The sequence below is a fragment of the Ambystoma mexicanum genome, chromosome 3p (assembly GCF_040938575.1).
Source record: "Ambystoma mexicanum isolate Mex_15411 chromosome 3p, UKY_AmexF1_1, whole genome shotgun sequence".
Lineage (NCBI taxonomy): Eukaryota > Metazoa > Chordata > Amphibia > Caudata > Ambystomatidae > Ambystoma > Ambystoma mexicanum.
Window position 1 is genome coordinate 266,736,698 of NC_090925.1, and position 14,806 is coordinate 266,751,503.

Sequence of the window (14,806 nt, forward strand, 5' to 3'; positions counted from 1 at the left end):
CTACAGGTGAGGCCTGACGAGCCGGGGTGGATGCAGGGGAATCCAGACACAAAACATCAGTGTCCTGATCTTGATGTGGCAGTGTCCATGGGTCCGTTCCCTGTTGCTGGGTTTCTTCCCAATTGTCTGTGGTACCCTGCTGTTCCTCTTCATAATTCTGTAGAAATGAACCTTCTTCCTCTTCATTGTAAATGTCCCTATAGGTGTCCATGTGGACAATGTCTTCATGCTGGAATGAGACAGAAGGCTGATCTTCTTGATAGTGAGAAGAAAATTGAGGGTTAGGCTCTCCACGAGACCTTTTCGGGGATGATGATCAGAAAAACTGATAATTCTCTCCAGCCGATCCATACACCCTTCGAATTTCTCTCTAGTCCATTTGGAAGACCCAGACGGGCCTACCGGTGGAAAATTGTCGTCTTCCGCCCTTTGGCGCCGAAAAGAGTCTCTTAGGGTGTTGGAAAGAGGCTCTTGGCTTTCTTCATAAGTATCGTGAGAATCTGGGCCCCAAACCACATCCGAAGATTTTTCCGCGGCTTGCCCCATGATTTTAGGCGGAACCGGGATAAGCCCCACCGCCGCCGTTATCCTCTCGATGCTGTCTTCGATAACTGCCGAATCGGCTTGAGATAATTGCTCCGATGGTCTATCGGTAGGTCTACCGGCAGGTATATTACCTTCTGCGGCGTTAGAGGGCCTAGCGGTGTGTTTTTTGACTAGAGGCCTAGTTGCAGCTGTCGGGCCTACCGCGGCCTTTGGGACCGTCGCAGCGTCGGATTTCCGTGCTTCGACGTGTGAAGTTTTTGGGGTAGCGTCCTTACTTGTTTTAGATAGCCCAGTCGCTAGACGCTGCTGCGGATGCGGGGAAGGCTTTGGATCTGCGTAATCCGAGGAAACAGTCAAAATTCTCGGCAGCCCTGTTGGCGCTCTCACCTGTTTCGACGAGGACGTTGAAACCGGTGTAGGGGTTGTATGCTTAGTGAGATGCGTTTGTACGCCCCCGTCGCCGGGTGTTGTCCCTGAAGCGAGACCAGAGTCAGGCCTTAAAGGGTCGGGGACGGGCGTGGCGGACCTAGAAGTGTCCGCCTTGAGTTCTATCACATCCGCAACGGATGTTTGGTCATCTGAGGTGCCCCTGTCACTCTCAGAGGGTGTGGCAGTGGGGGGAGGGGGTTCCACCCGCGACATACCGTAGGCCGCCCACCGCTTCACACGGCACTCCTTAAGGGTCTTAGGCCGAAGGAGTTTGCAGGCCGCGCACCGCTTTTCGTCATGATCTACGGGGAGACAGGCGTTTTGTGTTCGTCCTTCCAAGGATATCTGACCCTACGCTTAGGGCAGAACCTAACATGAGTCCTTTACATAGCCAAAGGGGAAGATGACCAGACCAAAAGGGTAAAGAGGGGAAAGGAGGAAATACATACCGAAAATATGGCCACCCCGACCTCACTCTCCCTACTATAAAGGTCGGACAGAGGGCCCGACCACGTGGAAGGTCCGGCCGCCGGATCTTAGGCGCCGAATCCCCTGCAGTCTTCGTCGAAGATGTTCTTGTGACTGAAGTGACTTAACGGGGAATAACTGAAGGAGTTTGCAGGCCGCGCACCGTTTTTCGTCATGATCTACGGGGAGACAGGCGTTTTGTGTTCGTCCTTCCAAGGATATCTGACCCTACGCTTAGGGCAGAACCTAAAATGAGTCCTTTACATAGCCAAAGGGGAAGATGACCAGACCAAAAGGGTAAAGAGGGGAAAGGAGGAAATACATACCGAAAATATGGCCACCCTGACCTCACTCTCCCTACTATAAAGGTCGGACAGAGGGCCCGACCACGTGGAAGGTCCGGCCGCCGGATCTTAGGCGCCGAATCCCACCGCCATAGCCGAATCCCCCGCAGTCTTCGTCGAAGATGTTCTTGTGACTGAAGTGACTTAACGGGGAATAACTGACAAGTCGGTATAAGATAAACAATGTCTCTTCTGTAAGAGCTCCACTATAGGGCGACCAGTTATCTGGGCGGAAAAAAACAATTTGAGGGACCTCGGCGCGTGAGGGATTTTGGGTACACTTCATGTCACGATAGGGATAGTGTTACAGAAACGCATATGCCGACATCCCCTTTCGGTCCCCGAAAGACAAGATGCAATACTCTGCGGTTACCACTGGATGTCGGGACCATATTCACAGCAAGTGATTTTAAGCAGATTAACAAGCATCAGAAAAAATGTTACATGAGTAGGTAGGAAAAGGGGCTAGGTAACCTCCCCCAGCACTCCACATAAGATGGTGTGTGCTGGACCTACAACGAGAAAAGACATGTAAAGTCAATTTAACTTTATTATTCTTGGGAACAGTAGTTCACACAAGAAAAAGGTATGTATACCTTATGAGAAATCAAGAGGATTTCTCTGTGACACTGCACTGAAGGTGATGTGTGTCCCCATACCAAATGTAGATGCCTATGGAGTTTGTCAGACCCCAAAAACAAAGGAAACGCATAATTCAAATCAGGTCAAAACACATGAGTGAGAAAAAGGTCTCACTTACTCCAGGGTTAAAACTATCCAGCAAAATAACTGGGGCCCTAAGGGTGAAGGGAATTGGCAAAGAAATTAGAATTCTCCCTAACAGGAACCCAGGGTCTGCACCGCTGCAACAGGACATAATCCAGCTGGATCACTCTTCTTCAACCCAGAGGTACTGTTGTGGCTTGGGGTACTTACCTCATTGTCTCTTTAGCTGTGCTCTTCTCAGGTTGAGACTTGAATTGGCTTACTTTTTGGAGTCGAATCCAACTCTGCTGTTCACAGGCCTGTGACCCTACAAAAACACTCTAACTTTGTGCAAGACTTTTTTTTATTTAAGAAGTGCCTCAGCTCCATAGAATGTGCTTCAATTGACTTGGCGGTCATGGTTCCCTGCAGACTCTTGTAGTCCATTGACTTTGATATTTCTGTCTCTCATAGGTGGTAACTTGTTTTAGACGGTTATTGCTGGGAAAGGCTGGTCTAGACTTCATTGGAAGATTTAAGTATACTCACATGTACTGAGAAGCTTTTTAACCTTTTTCCTTCCTAAAACCTTTCCTTTCTACAACTTCAGAATCTACAAAATATAACTTGCGATATATAAATGCCATTACTGTCCTTGGGAATGAAGTCACATCCAAGTGTAGGAAGTGTGTAATAAGCATATCCAAAGAGTACCCACTAACTTGTTTGATTCTGAAACGTATCTTTAAGTATATTTACAGTGTTACATATCTTGCCCTTTTTAAAGAACGCGTATTTAAAAAAAACTGATGTTAAATAAATAACTATTTATAACTGAAACCTTGAGTGTAAGTGTTACTTGGCGACTTGTATTTGCTAATCACATTGCTACAGCTCTATAGCTCACACTTACCCCTCTTGAGATAGGCCTGGCTGCTCAGTTACACTACCAACTTGTGTAGTTCAGACCTATACCAAAAGGTGGGTTACTTAATACCAAGAAGATAAGGGTTGTGTAGTCTTACACCAGTGTTACTACACCAATTCTTACCTAACATGGTCGACTTGCTTTTCACCTCAGGAATCTCACCTTCTATTCAGTTACAGCACACACTCCTCTGCAATCTCTCAGCAGTTTACAGAAAGGGGCGTGTGGCTGTCCAATCAGGACATCCATCCCCCCCAGTGGGCACTGGTTCCATTCAGGCACTAAGGTAGACAAAGGGCAGGGGAGTGAAAAACTCACCCCCTACTTCCTGCCTGTCCAGAAGACACACTGGAGCTTAGGTGGGGACATGCATGCACAGGCCTCCCCCTCCCAGAATGGTAGAAGGGCTAACAAAGAAAAACCACGCTAGAAATGGTGAATGCAAAAAGGAGTCACCATGTTAGAACATTGGTGACCCTATTGCGCCTAGATGCCAACGGGTTAGTTGCGCTTTATAAATGCAAATAAATTGTGCACAACCGGGACTGTGAATAAAGTCTGCGGTAAAAAATAGCACAATAGTTGGTAGAACACGTCCACTGCCATCAGCCATAACTAGAAGGTAGGTTATGTGACTAAAAAAAAAAATAAAAAAAAAAAATACCAGGAGCAGAGAGAAGGCGGATACTAGGTATCCCTTAGCACTCCACATAGGGTAGTGTGTGATAATCTCTCAGAGTATAAAGTTTGAGGAAGGATCCAATGTATCCCTCTATCCTTAAGAGCAGTAGTTACTTAAGGATAGGAAACAAATCTCAAAGGACGACGCAAGGGGTCCCTAGCAACACTGCACATAGGGTGCTGTGGGCTGCAAAAGTAAAACACAGATGCCTTAGAAGATATATGGAGGAAAGCAGACTCCATAAGAAAGTTAAAACATGGAGAACAGAGTTCCACAAGTCAGAGCTAATAAGACTGAATGAGTGGAAAAAAGCTCCACTCATTCAGGGTAGTAGGAAAAAGGTCCAGAAGTCCAGCAAAAAGTGCTGGGGGTGTCACTAGGAAAGGGAGAGAAGCATCAAAATGATAAATCTCCATAACAACGGGCGAACGTATAGATTAAACGAGGCAAATACTCTGAGCATATCCACCACACGCTGCTAAAGAACATGGCAGAAACTTTTGATCCTTCAGTCTTGCCCACAGATTAATTTTGTAGGTCATTCACTTGCTGGAGTTCTTGCAAAGCAGATTGGCAGTACCTATAGTGTGCAAGGAACACTGTTTTTGAATACTCGGTTTCTTGATTATTTTACTTGCAAGGGGATCCAGTAAAGATCATCTCAGGCAGGATCAGCATCCCGGATAGCTTGTGTAGACAATACTGTGATATACTCACCAGTTGAGGTTCTGAAAGCGGCGCTCATAGTGCTGTGCTCTGTTAAGCTTGCCGGTGACCTCGTCAACAAGCTCTATCCCATAGAAGTCCAGCATGAGCTTGTACGCGCGGACAAATCTTTCCTTCACCTCTTTATTCTTTTTAAATTCCTGCAAAGCACAGAAAGCACACACTGAGCATTTCAGGGTAGGCTCAAGAGGAATTCATGAAATACACGCAGGATTGTCAATGAGGAACAGTGCTAGTGCTACATGTGCCCATGGTGAAGGACACCCAGTGATCTGTACCCCATTTGCGAACATCCCTAAGCACGCTCCGCCCCCATTATGGCTTCTCTTCCTGTTCACATAATTTGGAACAGTCATGTTCTTGGTTTCTGGAGCTTGAGTTTTCATCAACCGTCATTACTCATCAATCAACGAATAAGATACATTGACAGGATTCTGCACACTGCCATGGCCAAGAGATCGACAGACAACTCAACACTTGAACAATCAGGTTCAAACAGGTTTATTTCACAATACAAATAAATAGGCCAAGGACTTGGGACTGACTGGGTACATCAATGAGGGGTTTAAAAAAAATATACACAAAAGAGCTTGCTTGTGGCCCACAGTCCACCAGTCGATCCTTCACTTCCTTGTGGCTCTGCGTCCTGGCGATCATTCAAAAGTAACTCATAGACAATGGGGTTTGTAAGTGACCCCGGCACTTCTTTCTTGCTTGGTTGAATCTTTTATGTTGTCATCGTTGTAGTCAGAATGCTGGCATTTCCTCCAAGTGCCAATGCAAAGGAAAAAGCCTAATGCCTGAAAGCACAAGTGTGGTGCGATTTTAGTGTGTTCAAAGGAATAGTTCAAATATATTTATAGATGTAAGAACTAGCCGTGGGCAGGCCCATCGAAACACACAGTAATATGTGTAGATCGGTATCAAGTATGATATTTTAATAAAAATGTTTTAGATAATGCAACAAAAATTCATGCAAGTAAAAGGCAGTGCAATAACCAACAAAAAGACAAATCAGTTTGTCAATCAAGCAGCTTGAGCACAAAACAACCGTGAAGGGGCACACATTTTATAAACAAAACATTAGCATAAGAACTGGAAAGTAGAAAACAATAGCACACAGGTCACGAAATCAGGAGGACATGAAACTATAAAACACAATATTGGGAATATTACACAGTGTTGTAGTGTAGTTTAATCTAACAGTGACACATGTCTGCCAAATGTAGACTGTAACTAGTCTGTTTTGAACAGGTCTTCATCAGAGTGTAATTGGTAGATAACCCTAAAGGTTTATATTGTTGACTCAAGCGCTTGAGTTTCGGGCCGATGAAAGGGTCCACATTTCATCAAAAATGGGCCCGGCCCTCCTCAGGAGTGTTGGGACAGTTTTTCTGAAGTCCAACTATGGTCATAGTAAAACCATTCAACTGAGACAGTACAAGACTCCACTCTTCGTATAAGGCTGTACCACCTCGGTATATGGTAGCGTAGACAGAGCAGCCAGGCTTATCTTAGGAGGGAGAGAGGGCTGTAGGACAGTACACTGAACCTGTAGTATACCACCAATTCAATAGAAACACTGATAACCAGAAGTATTATGAAAAATAAAGGTTTATTATAAATACAAATAGGCCAAGTTAAGTCTTGGGGTAAGTACTGGTCATAGAGTCAAACACATTATTAAAAACAAACCACAATGCTCGAAGGTACACAGACCAAAGTAAACAACCTTCTTCAGAATACTTATGAAAGTTCCAGACACCTATTTATTTATTTATTTATTTATTTAATATGTCTTTAAAGCGCTGAGGCAAAAGCCCTAAGGTATGAGAGCACTGAGACTGACGGATAATAATCAACATGGAGAGAACCATAGAAATCCTAAGGGAGAAAACACAAGTGTGTTAGGTTTATTCAAAAAGCACAGTTTTCAACAGACACTTAAAGGTGACCAGGCTAGAACATAGTCGCAAATCTGGTGGTAAAGTATTCCAAAGGAGTCGAGAAAGGGAAACGTCCCCTTTTCACAACGGACAGTTTGGCTTTAGGTGATTCCAGCAGACCAGTGTGGTTGGACCAGAGGTTGCATCTGTCCGATAGCCATTTTAGTTGAGTTGTCAGATAGGGCGGACCTTTTCCATGGAGACAGGAATGTGCAATGCACAGGGTAAAAAACGAAACCCTCTTGGCTATGGGAAGCCAATGAAGTGATCTCCTTGCTGCAGATATATGTTCCGTTTTTCTCAGACCTGCTACTACCCTGACTCCACTGTTCTGAACAACTTGTAGGCAATTGATCTCCCCCTTGTTCACACCCAGTAGAAAGCTTGCACAGTAGTCCAAACGACCGCCTACGATTGCTCTAGCCAGGGAAGCACAGCTGGACATTTCAAGAAAAGGTCTGAGTTGTGCCAGGAGCTTGTTATAGTAGTAGGAGTTAAGACACCAAAAGCAGCTGATGTGATCCCTCAGAGTACTTGATCGATGGTGACTCCAGAGTCTTTACCTTCTTGAGAGTTGCAGCAGACAGTCTGCAATTTGGATGGTGGAGTATGTTTGATCTAACAGACGCGGGAGTGCCTAAGATTATAAGCAGAGTTTTGGAATTGTTCAGGGCCAGACCATTGTTAAACATACAAAAGTGGATGCTGTTGCAGGTGGTATTGAAGACTTCAGTGACCTTGATGTAGTTACCATTGAGTGGGAAGCGACACAGCATCATCTGTATAGTTGTGTGTAACAAATCACATCCAATTGATCAAACAGTGCCAGCATAAATAAATTAAAGAGAGTGGGGGACCAGCACGAGCCCTGCGGTACTCCTCACTCCAAAACAAAACATAACCCCCAGACATGGCCTCCTCATGGAAGACCTTAGCTGTACAGTCAGACAGAAAGGAGAGAAACCAACTATCTGCTTCACAGGAGAAATAAGCTCTTTCACATAGCCTGCTGGCTAGAATGCAATGATGAACCAGATTGAAAGCAGCAGTTGGTTCCAGCAGCAACAATACTGAGGCTTTGCCTTTATCCATTTGCCATAAAATGAGCACATGCTAATGTTTCACCCATTTAGGCTTTATCCAGGTGACATTAATTCATTGAACCTCTCCAATGCAATTCTTAATAGAGTATCTTTTCAAGATATACAGTGACGTTAATAACCATTTACTGTTATGTGGCCTATAAATCCACACTTTTTTGTATCAGTGTATTCTCACTTCCCGTTTTTCCTATATTGGAATCATTTCTCTATTTTTGGATGGCACGCCGCTTACTCAAGGTAAGCAAACCCATTTACTTTTTAAAAGGAGCTACCAGCAACTTAAAGGTAAGTATAACCTTATTCAGAGTTATTCTAGACAGGCTTACAGCAAGTCAGAGGAAGCAAGACCCAATTGAGGCACTTGTACATCTATATCGTACGAGGTGTTGTCTTGCTTCCATCAGTGCCTGACTGCTGTAGGTGAGTGGATGAGCTGAAATTGGCTGAAGTTGAATGGGGACAAGACAGAGGTTATGGTGGTGGGTGCCCCCCCCTTATCCCTCACTCTGGGTGTCCACCTTTTGACCCTCCTTTCTGGGTCCTTTACCCATTCCAGTGACAAAGGTTAAGAATCTCGGTATCACCCTTTCTGCTTCACTGTTAATTAATGGCTAAGTCTCAGCTGTGTGAAAAGTAGGTCATTTTCATCTTAAGATACTGAAGAAGGTTCTCCTACTTTTACCAGTCTCTCTCCACCCTCCGGTTATCGCTGCCATGGTGCTCAGCCAACTGGACTACTGTAATTCACTATATCGGGCGCAGCCTAAAGGCTTAATCCAGCGTCTTCAAAATCTGGCTGCACGTACTGCGACTGGCTCCCCATATAGTGCGCATATCACCCCGGTACTGCATGCTTTACACTGGCTCCCCGTTAGCCAGAGAGTTGAGTTTAAGTCTCTGTGCATTGTTCACCGACTTCATTGACTGGGGGCAGAATATCTTCAGTCCAAGTTTGTTCGCTATCTCCCCTCCCTTTCGCTGCGCTCTTCATCAGCCGATCTGTTAGTGGTCCCCCCATACCGTCGTGGACGGATTGGAGGTCAGGCTTTTTCTGTGGCTGCGGCTCAAATGTGGAACAACCTGCCACCAAAGATTAGGGCTATACCTAACCATTTAGCCTTTATAAAATCTGTGAAGAGCCTGCTATTCTAACTCTACTTTGGCCTTTATTGGTATTCCTCCCTCTCTCCTTCTTAGCGCCAAGATACCTCTGGTGACAGTGCGCTTTAACAGTTTACATACCATATCCTAACAGGAATAGTAAAGTCAAGCCAACAGCATTACTTTTGAGGATAGAGGCACAAACTATTCACAGGTGAGTAAAATAACCTTATATATACTTTTCAGACTGGCACAACACACATTCAAGGTAAGAATGTTTGTAATTGTCCACTCTCAGAGTTACAGTTACGAGCCAACTCTTTCACAATTAAGTAAAACACTTGTTATACTTTTCCAGGCAGAATCCTTTACTTGTCCAGTCCATCCCAATTCTATTGCATGAGTTCACTCAGAGGTAGAAGAGTAGTGGTCAGGCAAAAGTCAAGTGTTCCTGTGGAAGACTGTACAAGTAAGTAGTTTACTTTAAAGTTAGTTAGGGTTCAGGGACTTCAGAGAAGACACCCTAGGAGGATTCCAGCAGGGGACTGGGCAAACTGGATGAGAGGACTCACAATCACAAGAACACCCCAAAGCTTTACAGAAATCACACAGGCGTGAGGTAAGTAAATATCCCAGCCAACACAGTACCTTAGGACGGAAGAAGAGTTGCAGCAAGAAGACTTCAGGATCTGCAGCCAAAAACCTGGTCGTTAATTCCTTTATCATGAAGACAGGACACAGGAATCAATTTTACAGCAAGGAATCACAGGGAAGGCTGTAGGCAAGAGGTTCTCCACATGGTTTACTCAGCACAGAAGAAGAGGTTGCAACAGGGGAGACTTCAGGATCTGAAGCCAAAAACCTGGTCTCTGAATTCCTTGTCATGAAGACAGGGCACTGGAAGGGCTTCTGCAGCAGGGATCAACAGGGAAGGTTCCAGGCAAGAGGTTCTTCGAGGCTGGATGTGGCTCTGTGGATTTGGTACCCTTTTCAGGAGCCAGAAGACTGAATTTCGCTGGTCGGATTCTCATCACTTGCAAGCTGCTAAAGGGACTTTTTGGACTCGATTGACATCTCTGGAGGTTCAGCAGGATGCCCACAAAGTTTCAGCTCAATTCGGAAGACTGTACACCACACAATGGCTCGAGGTCCCAGGGTATTGCAGCCCCACAAAGTCTAGTGGATCTTATCAGGCTCTGGGTTGGGGTCGCCGTTTTTGGAGTCCCCAGGTCGCTTGGAAGGAAGGGTAACAGCAGGCTCAGGTTACACAGCAGGCTCTCTGGTCGCTGGGAATAATCTCAGCCACGCTTTCATCATCTTTCTCTTCGGATTCAGGTCCAGTGGTCGACTTGTCAGCAGCTTCCAGGTTCAGAGTTGTTTCCGGGAACAACAATACAATACAACTTTTGCATTCTCTCCGTGAATTTTACAATAAGGGGCGGTCTGGCTGTCCAATCAGGTGTGTGTTCCTTTCAGGCAAGGTGAAAGACAAAAGGGCTGCAGAGTTCTGGACTCCTCCCTCGCTTCCTACCTTTGCAGACACTCTGAAGCCTGGGCAGGGAATCCAAAGGATTCCCACCGAAGACAAAACAGCCACTGAGGTCGTTCCCATCTAGAATGGGAGGGGGAAGACCTCAAACAACAAGCACACAAGAAATGGCGAAGAAAAGAAGGAGCCCACCATTTTAGCTAAATGGTGGCTCTTCTGTACATTACTGAGGCTGAATTAACAGCCTGCAAGTAAAAAATGACTAAAAGTCAAAGGTAAATCCACTGCCACCAGCCATTCATGTAAACTCACAATTTTGTTGGATCCTGATGCGGCTCTGATCCTAAACGCTGCTTTATTTTTCTAAAATTGTGCCCTGAATATTTGTTTATGGACCTTGTCGCCAGGCCACGCCCACACATGAAGTGCGGGCCACAAAAACAAACGCCGGCACACTCTGGGTGCCTTTTTGGTTGGATCCTGATGCGGCGCTGATCCTAAACGCTGCTTTATTTTTCTAAAATTGTGCCCTGAATATTTGTTTGCGGACCTTGCCGCCAGGCAACAAGCCCGCAGTGGAGACAAGGGCGCAGTGCTGTTAGGCTGTTGGGCGTGTTGTGGCGTCCTAACATTTATTGAAGCCGGCCTCTGTACCTAGAAAACTGTCAAGGTGACACTCAACGTAAGCGGAAGGACCAGAAGTAAGCAACCCATTTTATATCCATTTAAAGGATCTCCTGGTTGGGGGGAAGAGTCAGACTAAGTCCGCTCCTTAAGCTGTCGGCCATACCCAACTCAGGTGGCCACTTGGAATTGCTTCTTTGGACATAATTGGTGCTACTTATTATCTATAAACTGATTATTCAAGTTTTATCCCACAAAAATATATAACTACAGGGCAAATTTAATATTGTTATAAGTATGAAATAGTGACTATTATTGTATTTTAAATTTTTATAGGAATGGTTTTTATTTTTTATACCTTTTGCTCCTTTTTACAGATAGCTCTTTTTTATGGTGATACTGTTTGAAGATCTTTACGGTTTTACAAGTCATTTCGGGGCTGCGAAGATTTATTCTCCCCTATAATTCTTAAGTAATGGTGTATTTTTACGAATGCTAATTTTGTGGTTCATAAGCAATTTTGCAATATCACTTTTGCACTTTAGTTATAGTTTCCCAATGGTAGGCAGTTAGCCTCTATTGGTTTTATTAACGGCGCATTTCCTTGGATTCCAAAACTCTGTAGGCTGCGAGGTGGTTCTTCTCGTCAGGGGTTTTTAGGATTCCTGTCTCCTCCTCCCATACTCCCTAGTGGTTGGTTCCCTTTCCATTTACTAGTATCATGGGCCCTCGCCCATGCTCACACAACCTCAGGTCAAAGAAAGGGAAAACAAAATGTACCCATAACGATTTCAAAATCGGGAACTCTGAAGTTGGGTAAAGGGAAAAACCCAAATAAAGGAGGTAATAAAGAGCAATCTAGCTCGACCAAAGGTGTATTAGAGAAACCTAAGATTCTAACCATTAAGGAAAAAGTGAATGTACCGGAAACAATGCAACTTCCTCCTCCCCATATCAACAGTTCGATGATTGATAACAATTCACTGCTGAAATTAGTACAGAATTTCAGGCGGCAATCTATGGGTGCGGGCATAGATTTGGATATTTCTGCAGTAGATGAAACAGATATGAATAATGTAATTGGAATAAATTTGTCAGCTACACCTGATCTGGGCAAATTCGCACAAATAGAATCTGAACCAGATGAGGGTGATGTGTCTTGGAATACTTCTGGAAATTCCTTTGAAATCACACAAAATACGGTAAGGAGTGGTGCGAGTGAACATTCATTAAAAGTTGGAGAGAAATGTGATGCTCTGACTACCATGATGGATGTTCTTTTGACTATCTGTACTAAGTTGTTAAAAGAACAGAGCGACATCAAATCTTTGGTCCAACAAACTACTGATAACACCAGGTCTCTTGGGATTATGGTAGAGGAATGCTGGGGAAATGATTTACCTAGGAAAAAAAAATGACTCTCAAGACAAATGTCGCTTTAGGAGATCTGAGTGAATTGGTTTTGGCTGCCGAGAAAGAAAATGACAAAGGGGACTCCCAGTCAAAGACACACCTCAGTGAGTCATCTGTCTCGAAGGGTAATCTGGCTGAAGTAATAAATTCAAGTGATTGCGTTAGTGAAATAATTGTATCCCAGGGTTTAAAGAGACGTACTAGACGTAAAAGGAAAAATAAGAGACCTACCCGAAATAGGGTGGCAATGGCTAAGGTTAAATCCCATAAGAATTTTAAAAAGAATACTTTAACTCTAGCCACCACAGCCCCAGTAGACTCTGAATGTGTAGAAGTGGATAACCACTATGAAATCATTGAATGCCAGCGGAAGTTGGACGTAGGTAAAACAGTGCCTACTAAACAGAAGGGTTTAGATAGTTGGCTAAGGGCAAATGGACATGTAATAGATTAAATAGATCCAGGGGATGAAGCGCCTATGGGAAATAATTTTAAATATGTTCAAATTCCCACTAATGACAACGCCATGTCTCTTTCTGCAAAAGAGAGGGAGATATACACTAAGGAGATGGAACGATTGGCTATGTATTGTAATTCTAAAATTACAACGTGTAATTCTGTCAGTATGAAAGAAAAAACCCAATTCATAGTGGGTAAAAGTATTAAGATCATTGAAAAATTCACCACCGATGAAAGCCCTTTCTTAAATCGGGCTTGGATATTGAATAAATTGTCACATATTCCACAGTTACAAAATATTAACACAGGGGACGTAGATTCCATTATTCTGCCCGAAACTGGAAGTTGGGATAGTTGGGTAATTGTACAATTTAGATCTGCGGTTTTCGTAGACCTCATACGGGAATACTCTAAGGGAGTATGTGGTAATAACTATGAGATTGTGATATGCCATTCTGGGGGAAGGGGAGGAAGGAAATCTGCTTAACCTTATGGGGAAAAATAAAAGTGAAGGCAGGTTCAAGAATACTTATATTTTAAGTTTACAAAATTTAGTACTGCCCTTCCTTGAAGTCTTAGGTTACAAGGAACCTATGGTGAAAGATTACGCTGCCCGCATTTTGAAAAGCCTTAAGGAAAAATCATGTATTTGGGATCTGTGTGAAAACCAAACATACCTTTATACTAAAACAAGATATGTTGCCTACGCTCTCCAGGGTCTTCAACCTGCTACCCCGAGGGAATATTTGTTAAAAACAGGAAATAGGGCATTGAGAAGATTTATCTTGCAATTACGTTTGAATACCCTCCCTTGTAATGAACTAACTGGTGCTTGGACTAATATTCCCGAGCAGAAAGATTATGTAGGCATTGCAAAACAGAGGTGGAGACTGCAAGACATATTCTTACTATGTGTACTAAACTAAAGGAATGGTATTACAAAGGGTATGTAAATATAGTTGGTGATCTTCAAAGGATTGAAACAGATCAATTTTGGTCAGTTATTTATGACAGAGATAAAGGTTTTTATTGGGGCAGCTTTTTATATTTGGAAAAGAGTTATCGGTTAGTGAATTATTTGATACTGTGTTTTTTTTTCTTTCATTTCATGATCTGTTTTTAATTGGGAAGAAAAAAACTGACCGTAATATGTATCTATTTTCTTTTTTAAGATAACTTTTTTTAGGATTGAAAATGTAATTGTTTCTATTTTGTGAATTGTTTGTAGTGTATAAGGTTTTAAATTAACCAAATTGCACATTAAACTAATATAAAAAAAAGTAAACTCACAATTGTAACAAAATGTCACCAGGTAAGTACAAAAGGGGAAACATTGTTTCCCCCAGCGCTCCACATAAGGTGGGGTGTGCTGGCTCACTATATAAAATGTAAAGAGGATGAAAATCCCTCTTTACCGCTTGGGAACTGTAGTTTACACAAGTACATGAAAGATAAATTAAGAGGAGGAGCCCATAGGGGCAACCCAGCCTAAACCCAAAAGTTGTAGGAAACTATAGCTTCAACCATACACTATGGATAGTCTTAAAAACGACACTCATATAAAGAGTAAAAGATTCTGTGAGTGTGGAAAAAGGTTCTCACTCACTGAGGCATAGGGAACAAAAATCCACTAATAAAGCAAAAGGTCCTGGGGTTGACACAGGTCAGGAAGATTCGTCATTGATATGAAAATCTTACCCAACAAGGACAAAGAAAGAACGAGGGAGGGCAGCAAGCCGAGGTGCATAGGTCAATGTGGGTCATCTGTGTTTCCCAGCATAGGTGCAGTGCTGAAAAAGGCAATTCCAATGTAAAAGGTAGGGCACAACACCCATTTGGCAGT

The 14,806-nt window shown here is 43.6% G+C and overlaps 1 protein-coding gene across 4 annotated transcripts in view; it reads right to left on the reverse strand.

The window, feature by feature from the left end:
* The window catches only part of OGFR (opioid growth factor receptor), a 227,014-nt gene that overhangs the window by 51,109 nt on the left and 161,099 nt on the right, over positions 1 to 14,806 (reverse strand). For all 4 annotated transcript variants that reach the window (XM_069650775.1, XM_069650774.1, XM_069650773.1 and 1 more), the window contains one exon: positions 4,820 to 4,968. In XM_069650775.1, coding sequence (XP_069506876.1) covers positions 4,820 to 4,968 — 149 coding nt within the window. The remainder of the gene's footprint in view (positions 1 to 4,819; positions 4,969 to 14,806) is intronic.